Source organism: Salvia hispanica, chromosome 2 (assembly GCF_023119035.1).
Source record: "Salvia hispanica cultivar TCC Black 2014 chromosome 2, UniMelb_Shisp_WGS_1.0, whole genome shotgun sequence".
Taxonomy (NCBI): Eukaryota; Viridiplantae; Streptophyta; class Magnoliopsida; order Lamiales; family Lamiaceae; genus Salvia; species Salvia hispanica.
The window spans coordinates 19,682,348-19,692,066 of NC_062966.1; the positions used below are offsets into that span (position 1 = coordinate 19,682,348).

The window sequence follows — 9,719 nt, forward strand, 5'->3', positions numbered from 1 at the left end:
ACGGCAAATTTCACTATAATAATTATTGAGATCCAATCATATTTCATTTTCGGAAAAATCCTTAATTTTGTATCTGCAAAAAAAAGGTAACAACCGTTGAGAATCTGACTGTAAACGCGCCACATATATTAAATCGAATGTACCATAAAAGATTCCAACACTTGTTTGACTTAACATTTCAATATATATCGCCAAAATCAAGAACAGAAAAAGAGAGATACTCACACACGTTATAGAGAGTGTTCAAGTTCGATCAAATTTTTTGCTCTCCCATCCCATTTACCCAGAGAGATTTAATCATCCCTATTTGAGGTTTTTCCCAACCCCCTCTCTTTGAATGATTCTTTTCCGATTCTTGATTGCTGTGATGTCTGATTGTACTAGTTCGTTTAGTTATTTTGAACTATTGTCTTATTAAGAATTTAAATTTGGATCCCTTGAATTCACATTCAAACCATATGCAGTAATAATGTTGATGTAGTGGTAGTAGCTTTGACTTTCTTATAGCTGTGTGTAGGGTGGGGTGATGCAATGATTGAGGTGTGGAGTGCTGCTTAAGAATGTGCATGATTGAATGATTTCTTAGTTTATCTTTGGCTCATGGACTTGTAAACAGTAGATTTAAGTTTCTTGTATGCATATTTCTAGTTAGGATTGATTGATTGAATGAGTTTGTGTTAATATCTATAGCAAGAAAATGCAATTCTAGATATTAAAGAAGTTATGTTAGTGGGCGTTTCGAACTACATTTTGGAAGCTTTCTCCTCACTCACTTCTAATGGCATTGATTTCCGAATTTAGGTGTAATGAGATGAACGTTTTTGTGCAACTCGCGGTGGTTTTATGGGCTCTGGCGAGCCTCGAAGAGGCAACAGCGAACGGGGTTCAATCCCTTTCAAAAATTGCTATCGAGAAGGCTGTTATTTCTTTAGATAAGAATGCTTATGTTAAAGCTTCTCCATCAGTTCTTGGAGTCAATGTAAGTTTTCCATTTATGCAATCTGCTGATGCCATAAATAGACACACTTTTCTGTGAGTTATACTGTATCATTTGCAAACTGGTTTGTTGTAAGAAACTGATTTCTTAGATGGTTAAATTTGACTTGAAACAACTTCCTATATCAGGGAAACAACCAAGATTGGATTACTGTGGAATATAAGAGCTCAAATCCGTCGGTTGAAGACTGGATTGGTGTATTTTCTCCGGCCAACTTCAGGTAAAGAAAATGCATAAGTCAGTTTAAGATTTAATTTGGCAGAGTTAACTAATTTTAGAAATTTCATCTATTTTTCTCAGTTCTTCTACCTGCCCCCCAGAAAACTCGAGAGTTGGGCCGCCATATTTGTGCACAGCACCCATTAAGGTTTTGTCTGATTCCAGTTTTCAGTAATTCTACAAAACCAAAAGCTTCTCCACTCTACTTTTGAATCTAAAAAAGACTAATATTTGTATGGTTTGATTTATCTGCAGTATCAGTTTGCAAATTTCAGCAATCCCAATTACAAGGATACAGGCAAAGGCTCTTTGAAGCTTCAGTTGATTAACCAAAGATCGAATTTTTCATTTGGTTTATTTTCTGGTGGTGTGTCAAATGTAATCATCCTGCTCCACAGATTATACTGTTTGTTCGTCCGGTTATAGTGGTCATGATGAAACGTGGATATATATATGTATGCTTAATTTGTTTCTTTCTTCTTTGGAACAGCCAAAGCTGCTGGCTGTGTCAAATGTAATCGCCTTTGTTAATCCTAATGCGCCTCTATATCCGCGTTTGGCGCAAGGGAAGGAATGGAACGAAGTGAGTTCTTATCATATAAGCACCTCTTCGTATTCAGAGGCATTTCCATGTGGTTGATGATGATCTTCTTTTCTTGACGTTATGTTCAAGCTTTCCCTAACAAACGAGAAAGACTAATTTTTTTGAGATGTTGGTGCTTAGATGACCATCACCTGGACTAGCGGTTATGCTATTGAGGGAGCACAGCCTTTCGTTCAATGGGGCCCAAAGAACGGTCCACGGTTCCGTGCCTTGGCAGTTACGTTGACATTTGATCGTAGCAGCATGTGTGGTGTGTTAAAATCCTTTTATATTGCTTTAACCTTCGATTATAGTGAAGTGCCTCCATATTCTACGTTTTGAGGTAAATGTTGAAAGAGGATCACATATTTTGTAGGTGCACCCGCGAGAACAGTTGGCTGGCGCGACCCTGGATTCATACATACTGCTTTTCTTAAGGACTTATGGCCCAACTCAATGTATGCTCTATGTCACAAGATAATTTCAAACCCCTTTTTAGGAATATTACATGTATAATGCTTCTTCAGATACTGATCTTTGTAAAGTTTCGGCATCTAAAATTTCAGAAAACCTAATTTTATTAGTTTTTCAGGTACACCTATAGATTGGGGCATTTTATGCTTGATGGTACAAATACAATTACTTGGAGTGATGTTTACGAGTTTAAAGCTTCTCCATATCCGGGTCAGAACTCTGTGCAACGAGTCATCATTTTTGGCGATATGGGAAAGGTTACAACTCCTTTCAGAAAGCACTTTTTACTGTGTTGGTCGCGTTTTTACTGCCTCAGAAGGATTCAAGTGACTGAGAAGTGTGTTCTGGTTTTTCTGCATTGTTTGTGCAGGATGAAGCTGATGGATCCAACGAGTACAACAATTTCCAACGCGGTTCCCTCAACACGACCAGGCAGCTCGTGGATGATCTGGAGAATTATGACATAGTCTTTCACATAGGAGACATCTGCTATGCTAATGGATATCTCTCTCAGTGGGATCAGTTCACTGCTCAAGTCGAGCCTATTGCTTCGAGGGTCCCCTACATGATAGCCAGGTAAATTGTAGTTTTCGACCAAACTGATCATCATGCTCTCTCTCTCTCTCTCTCTCTCTCTCTAAATATTGGTGGTTTCCCCTAAAGTGGCAACCATGAGCGCGACTGGCCTGGATCAGGTTCGTTTTATGAGAACAATGATTCGGGTGGAGAATGTGGGGTGGCGGCTGAGACTATGTTCTTCGTTCCAGCTGAAAATCGAGCGAAATTCTGGTATGTTGAATTGACTTCTGATGTTGCAACTTTTACAGAAGTTGCCTTTTCATTACAATCAGTATAGCCTAAAGAGTAAAGGCAATTAGTTTCTTGCTTAGAAACGCGTGATTTAAGTATGTCATGTACAGGTATTCAACGGACTATGGCATGTTCCGATTCTGCATAGCTGACTCTGAACATGACTGGAGAGAGGGAACCGAGCAATACAAGTTCATTGAGCACTGCCTGGCGTCTGCAGACAGACAGAAGCAACCTTGGCTGATATTCCTTGCCCACCGCGTTCTAGGCTACTCGTCTGATGCTAGCTATGCTATCGAAGGATCATTTGGAGAACCAATGGGGAGAGATGACCTTCAAAAACTGTGGCAGAAGTACAAAGTCGATATAGCTGTCTACGGCCATGTCCATAATTACGAAAGGACTTGCCCTATATATCAGGTAAAAAAACTCAATCTAATTCTGTACTACATTCTTCATTCAATGAAGATTCATGATTTTGAACAAATTCATCACCATGTTTCTGCAGAACATCTGCACAAGCAAGGAGAAGAATTACTACAAGGGGGGTTTGAATGGCACAATACACGTAGCTGCTGGCGGTGGAGGCGCCAGCCTCTCGCCATTCTCACCTCTGCAACCTAACTGGAGTTTGTTCAGAGACCTTGACTACGGGTTTGTGAAGTTGACTGCGTTCGACCACTCCAACCTGCTGTTCGAGTACAAGAGAAGCAGAGATGGGGAGGTTTACGACTCCTTCAAGATATCCCGGGACTACAGGGACATCTTGGCCTGCACCATCGATAGCTGCCCGAGCACGACCCTCGCCTCGTGATGGTCTTCTCACTCTCCAGCTTTATCATGCTTTTCTTTGTCCTCCAACTTCAGGGCTGTATGTATACATGCATTTGTAATCTCAGAACGTTGAAGGAAGGGTGTATTATGTGCTATTTGCACTACATTTACTGAGGCTGGTTCATTGCAATTTTTTACAACCCTTTTTCAATATTCTTGTATAATAAATATGGTAGTGGAATAAAAAAAGACATTTAAAGGACTAGAATTCTATTCCTTTTAGTAGAATAAAATCTAAGATTTGAGAATTGAATGAGGGTCTCAAATTCACAATCCACAATTAGTGGCTCAAAACACTAGTGACATGTATGGCATGCCAAACACAGCCTTATTAATCACTCGAAAATAAAATACTTAAAAAAAGAAAACAAAATACTACTAGCAATTCAAAGCTTCGCTCCAATCCAGACCATGAGTTGTATCGAAAAATCTTGACCATTTCTCCTGCCCCTTCATAAAAATAATATACTCCCCTGATCAATCGTTTTGTTGAAAGTTCCCATTTTTATTATTTTTCAAGAATACGCGAAAGTCACTCCCACTGTTCTTGAAGAAATCTAATCAACAAATTTCAGAGTCAGCAGCAGCTTTCTTCATTGATCTTCTTGATAAAAATTCATTCTTTTTCGTGGGTTTTTTCTGGCATCGAGATCTTCACTTTCTGCAGAGGCTCATCAGTTTCAACCCATCAAAATTCTGTGGAGCTGATGCCTTTTTCTCTTGAGATAGAAGAGGTTGAATTTTAGCCGTTTGTGTGTAAATGGATTTATGGGTTGTTGCAGCAGCTGCTGGAGTTGGATGCATAGCGAAGAACTTGCCGAATTTCTCAGCCGACAAGAAAGAAAGTCCACGTGGACCTTCTCTCAAATATGTTCAGACAGAATCAAGAAATTTATTGCAGCAATTGAGAGATAAGACATGCCCATTGCGTAGATTAGCCCAGCAAAGAGGCCAAGATGATTCACTTTTTGATTTGGAAAATCATTCAGATGTTAATGGTGACTATCATCCAGAGAAAAGTGGGATTCTTGAGGATTATAATCTGTCAGCAGGAGTTGTTGGTTTAGGAGAAAATCAGCAGCTAGAAGGTCAAAACATGAAATTGGGGAAGGCCAAATTGGCAAGAAACAGAAGATGTCGGATTAGGCCATTGTTAACCTCTTTAGGGGCTTGTGTGGATAATATGGAACAGCACAGTTCATGTCTGCATCCCCCACCCATGCCTCCAGTCAGACCAGTGTTGGTTACTGATGCAATGTGGGGCAAAAACTCGTGTCCTAGCCAGTCCGATGCCTGTCTGGATGAAACGGGAAGGGAGATCAAGGCGTCACCTTCTCCCTTTAAACAGTTTGAGGAGCTCAAGAAGCCGAGCAAGGGCTCTAGCAGATCATCGCATTCACAAGGTTCGTTTATGATCATTTAGGTTGCATTCTTGTTCTTTGTTTATGTCATTTACAGAGATGATGTCTGAATTCTTGATTTCTCTGCCTTTGCATGATGTCTGTTGTGATTTTTCACAGGAGCTGAGGCGTTGCTTCTTTTCATTACTGGGATGACTGTTGGGATAGTGGGTGCAACCACTTCTTGGAAGAATGAGGTAGATGGGTTGGGCAGGAAGCTAAAGCAGATGCATGGTTTGGTACAAGACTTGCAGGAAGAGCTCGACCTGAACGAAATGGTGACGGTGAAGGAACTAGACAGCGAGGGCAATCTACCTCCCGGAGAAGTAGAAGATTCGCCTCTCTCGACTGTAGAGCCGGTCCCGTCTCCTTCCCTTGTAAATGCCAGTGGGACGAAAGCAAGTGATGATAACAAGGCAGAGAACCTAGAGCTGTTGAGCAGAATTGAGGCAGAGCTTCAAGCAGAACTGGAGGTGCTGGAACTGAACATGAATGTATCTGATCAAGATGGAATATCTAGTGTTGTTGAGGTAAGAAATTCATAGATATGTAAATAATTTTATTGTTGACATGATGATATCTGATTGATTTTCTAGTTATGTGAATGCTAAAATTTGTGCATTTGATCTGTTTTTGGCAGCACGATCCAGATTTCGAACCAGAAATCGTTCGAGCCGAGCTGATGCCAGCAATGGTGGACGATGCAACAGAATCAGAAAGCAGAACAACAGATACGACAGCAGATTGCTCCAAACCTGCAAATTACTCTGTTTCTCCATGGGAGCTGAGCTTGCGGCTCCATGAGCTGATAGAGTCGAGGCTTGAGACGCGCATCAAGGACCTAGAGATTGCGCTTGCCCAGAGCCAAAACAGAGTTAGAATACAGCACAGTATCGTCTCCGGGAGGAGATATTCTTACAGCGAAACAGAGTCCTCATCTGCTCACCATAGTCCTACCTGCATATGTGATGAACACGCCATGAGAGAAGACGAACCATCAGAGAACGACGGGGAATCTGGCAGCAAGAGCATTGACCAGGGACGTCGCTCTGCCAACGGAATACAGAATGGGAACTGTGACTCCATGAAAGATATGCCCCAGATTTGGGATAATAAGCAAACATTTATGAGCCTCCACACTAATGAGGATTCCATGAGTGAAGATGAAGGCAGTGATGAGTCAGAGATGCTACTAATAAAGCAGATACTAGAGAGAAGGAAATCAGGCTCTGGTTTTAATTTTAAATTTTGATTGTATATATGTACATTTCAGCTGCAAACTGGTACCATAAATATTGAGTGTATATATATAGCTTACTTGTACAGGTGAAAGCAATGAGGTCAAAAAATAAAGATGTGTTTTTTTTGCCAAATTAGGAATGTTCTTGATGGAGGTCTGCAGGAAGGACAACTAAATGATTCATGGGCATCGTTCGAACGTCTGGTGGAAAACAGAAAGAACTCAACTAAAATGACTAGTTTTTCTCCAACATAACTCTACATTTTCAACCAAATGCATAAAACACTACATAAGTAGGAGAATTATTATGCTCAAAATATAAACCATAAGCAGCAATGACAAATCAATTGATAATTCCTGAGAAAGAATGTAACTTGAGTAAAATATACCACTAAGGGATGACTTTTTTGTGCCTGAAATAGATCAAAAAGAGACCGTACACCACTACACAACAGACTCCAGAAATTATGAGTACCCAATTAAATGTAGAGGGCTCGTCGAACACGGTGTCTTTGAAATTCATTCCAAAAACTGCAGTCACGACGGCAAACATGGTAGTCACGAAGGTAGCAGCTGTGAGAAGCAACTCGAATTTAATCAGCTGATTCTGGACATTTCCCTGTTACAGCAGTAAGAGTAAGTTAAACGTTAAAGACGATATACTTGAAACAAAAGAAGTGATAATTGGTTGTTTCTATTACCAGCTTTATGTTGATTAAATCCTCAGTATCATCAATATACTCTTTTAGCTGCACGGCCAAGGAGCATCAAATTATACATATGCAATTAAGCATTGATGCAGTAAGAAAATTGTGCTTATTGTAAAACTTTCCTTACCGATAGCAACTTGTTGAGTGTGTTGTCTATGCCAACAAAGTATGCCTCGAGTAACATCTCAAGCTGATCGATGTTTTCTGCAGCAGAAGATGAGCTCAAGAAGCTTCCGTGTTTGCTGGTACTCATAGTGCTGAAAGCTCTCTGCAATCTGAGAACTCCGCTAGATGATGCCACCGGGGAAACAGGAGCAGATTTGGATCCAAAATTTACATCTTCTGAGATATTGATTGGATTGCCTGTATCACTGTCGGTAAGTATATCCCTTCTTTCTTTCTTCTCAGTTAGATACATCTCCGCCATGTCACCATCATCGTTCATCAGATGTTCTATTTCATCACAAACCTAATATTCAAGAATAAGTAATATATCAAAACTTGCCAAGTTTATGTTAGGCTGTGCCAGATATAGTATCACTCAATTTACCTTTTGCACTCGCTGAGTTAAGGCCAGAAGGCTCCCTTTGAATCTACGTACACGCTCTAGATTGAGGGTGCTTATGGATGAGGCCAATTCATCAAGCACGGGATATATGTCCAACTCTAAATCTTTAACCTACTAAATTCATGAAGTTCAGTGTAATGATATTCTTGGATCCGTTATCGAGACCCTAAATACATAAAACAAACACAACTGCATACCTGAGCATCAAGTGACATACATGTATGTTCCAAAGCAACCTCCAAAGCCCTGAACTCGAAAGGTAGATCGTCTGAACCACATAGCAAATTATTAGCAGAGCTACGATTAACTCATAAGGTGATTGACCAGAGAGAGAGAGAGGGAGCACAAAATTATTGTTTAGAATTTCCTTCGTGGTGATGTGCCCACTTCACTGACGTCTTGCACTTCTAATTTTTCACATATACAAAGATTTCAGTAGCTCTTGTATCATTATCAAGATTTCAAAGAAGCATGCACATCCAATTTTCTATCACCTATCCTACTTATTATTGAACTGATATTAAAAAAAAATCAATGTAAAGAAGTAGCACAAAAGAAACAAAATGTACATAACAAATGTCAAGAAATTTTCAAATTAAACACATGAAAAATTAAGCATATCAGCAATTTTGGTATCTTACCATAATTATCCTTGGATACCTCTAGACGCTTGCACAACTCATATTTGTACTGTTGCACGGACTCTTCTACAGAGTTCTTCAATATAACCTCATCAGCTGTGATTATGCACCTAATCTGTTCGAGACTCACAACAATAGCCTTCTCACGACCTAATATCGAGGAGGGATAGATAAACAAAGGATCCAGAAGTCTGAGATCTCTGGAAGGTAACGAACAACGCCTCATGACAGTAGACTTATCCAGTTCCACAACTTCCAAGTTCCCTTTGGTATCAATCAATATCCAAGACCGATTTCCAAGATTATGAGTTCTCTTCTTTAAGCCTGGAAATCCAGGCCCACATGCATTGTGCCTCCCAATACCATTAACATAATAGCTCGAAGGGTTCAGAGAAGATACGAAAGATTCAGGATCAGCACCGAAAGATGGAGCTCCGGGTTGAGCCATTTTGTTAGACTTCTTCTCTCCTTTATCTCATCCAGACCTTCACATCCAAGAGTTCTCTTCATCGGTCGACTTCAAGATGTAGGCTAGTGCCTGCATTCTAGGAATTAAATCTTACTCCGGCAACTAAACAATTTAAGATAAAGATCACACCTCATGTACTCACATACTATGCTACTAACAACCATTAAAAGAAACTGCCAACACTTATGCAAGGAAGTCACTGAGCAATCGGTAACAGAGTAATTTGATACTGAAACATAAAATTACTCTAAAATCCAGAATCAAAAACCAATTTAGGGCATCAGGCTATGCCAAATTTCCACTAGAAAGGATGAAAATTTTGTACCTACATATACAGATAAAGCTCAATTCTTGAAAATGCCATGTCTTATCTAATCTGGGAGAACGACCACCAAAATCCAACATATTGATTTCCAATGACAAAACCCCCCACCTCCGTTGCTTTAATCTAGAAATCATATGTATATTGTGTGTATAGGAAGGCGTTTGAAAAAGATCATACCGTTGGTCACAAGAATCCGCCTTGATTCAATGAATTTGGGCTATGGAGATTCTCGATTCACTTTGAACTGTCCCGCTTGTTGGAAGTGGAGTCCGTGTGTGGGAGAGAGGCCGCACGTTACGAAGTTTCCGGTGATGGCGACTTGTCTCGCCCTATCTTTTTTTCTTTTTTGTTTTAATAAATGGAATAAAATTCAGATGATAAAATCTGATCAATATTTGTTTTACCTCAAAAAATATCTCTATATGTAGATTATTAGTACTACTCCTACA

General features: G+C 39.9%; 3 protein-coding genes across 4 annotated transcripts; 2 read left to right on the plus strand and 1 right to left on the minus strand.

The window, feature by feature from the left end:
• The first annotated feature begins 158 nt into the window (after window positions 1-158).
• Window positions 159-4,057, plus strand: LOC125205163 (probable inactive purple acid phosphatase 1). Its single transcript, XM_048103985.1, has 13 exons — window positions 159-312; window positions 802-979; window positions 1,126-1,217; window positions 1,298-1,364; window positions 1,472-1,594; window positions 1,707-1,799; window positions 1,941-2,070; window positions 2,176-2,257; window positions 2,392-2,530; window positions 2,644-2,849; window positions 2,937-3,062; window positions 3,194-3,503; window positions 3,592-4,057. The coding sequence occupies exons 2-13, from the start codon at window positions 812-814 to the stop codon at window positions 3,895-3,897; spliced, it is 1,842 nt and encodes a 613-aa protein (XP_047959942.1). The 5' UTR covers window positions 159-312; window positions 802-811; the 3' UTR covers window positions 3,898-4,057.
• A 137-nt stretch (window positions 4,058-4,194) lies between these two features.
• On the plus strand, window positions 4,195-6,690 carry LOC125205165. Its single transcript, XM_048103986.1, has 3 exons — window positions 4,195-5,320; window positions 5,438-5,847; window positions 5,958-6,690. The coding sequence occupies exons 1-3, from the start codon at window positions 4,678-4,680 to the stop codon at window positions 6,567-6,569; spliced, it is 1,665 nt and encodes a 554-aa protein (XP_047959943.1). The 5' UTR covers window positions 4,195-4,677; the 3' UTR covers window positions 6,570-6,690.
• Window positions 6,144-9,654, minus strand: LOC125205167 (magnesium transporter MRS2-5-like). 2 transcript variants are annotated; one of them, XM_048103990.1, is made up of 8 exons: window positions 9,448-9,654; window positions 8,477-9,014; window positions 8,033-8,103; window positions 7,818-7,946; window positions 7,395-7,736; window positions 7,259-7,306; window positions 7,033-7,176; window positions 6,144-6,274 (listed from the first exon to the last, which is right to left on the minus strand). In XM_048103990.1, the coding sequence occupies exons 2-8, from the start codon at window positions 8,922-8,924 to the stop codon at window positions 6,260-6,262; spliced, it is 1,197 nt and encodes a 398-aa protein (XP_047959947.1). In that variant the 5' UTR covers window positions 8,925-9,014; window positions 9,448-9,654; the 3' UTR covers window positions 6,144-6,259. The 2 variants fall into 2 exon arrangements, with proteins under 2 accessions (XP_047959947.1, XP_047959945.1); XM_048103988.1 differs by lacking the exon at window positions 6,144-6,274 and having other exon boundaries at window positions 6,877-7,176; window positions 9,448-9,653.
• Window positions 9,655-9,719: the final 65 nt, after the last annotated feature.

What these genes read in the sequence shown, in the direction of transcription:
- LOC125205167 (XM_048103988.1), bottom strand. Translation starts at nt 8,924, where the DNA reads ATGGCTCAACCCGGAGCTCCATCTTTCGGTGCTGATCCTGAATCTTTC. An exon ending in GGTATCCAAGGATAATTATG is followed by an intron (nt 8,104 to 8,476) that starts GTAAGATACCAA and finishes TATGTGGTTCAG; the next exon opens with ACGATCTACCTTTCGAGTTC. An exon ending in CACTCAACAAGTTGCTATCG is followed by an intron (nt 7,307 to 7,394) that starts GTAAGGAAAGTT and finishes TTGGCCGTGCAG; the next exon opens with CTAAAAGAGTATATTGATGA.
- LOC125205163 (XM_048103985.1), top strand. Translation starts at nt 812, where the DNA reads ATGAACGTTTTTGTGCAACTCGCGGTGGTTTTATGGGCTCTGGCGAGC. An exon ending in TTTTCTCCGGCCAACTTCAG is followed by an intron (nt 1,218 to 1,297) that starts GTAAAGAAAATG and finishes TATTTTTCTCAG; the next exon opens with TTCTTCTACCTGCCCCCCAG. An exon ending in GACTTATGGCCCAACTCAAT is followed by an intron (nt 2,258 to 2,391) that starts GTATGCTCTATG and finishes TTAGTTTTTCAG; the next exon opens with GTACACCTATAGATTGGGGC.
- LOC125205165 (XM_048103986.1), top strand. Translation starts at nt 4,678, where the DNA reads ATGGATTTATGGGTTGTTGCAGCAGCTGCTGGAGTTGGATGCATAGCG. An exon ending in CAGATCATCGCATTCACAAG is followed by an intron (nt 5,321 to 5,437) that starts GTTCGTTTATGA and finishes GATTTTTCACAG; the next exon opens with GAGCTGAGGCGTTGCTTCTT. An exon ending in GAATATCTAGTGTTGTTGAG is followed by an intron (nt 5,848 to 5,957) that starts GTAAGAAATTCA and finishes TGTTTTTGGCAG; the next exon opens with CACGATCCAGATTTCGAACC.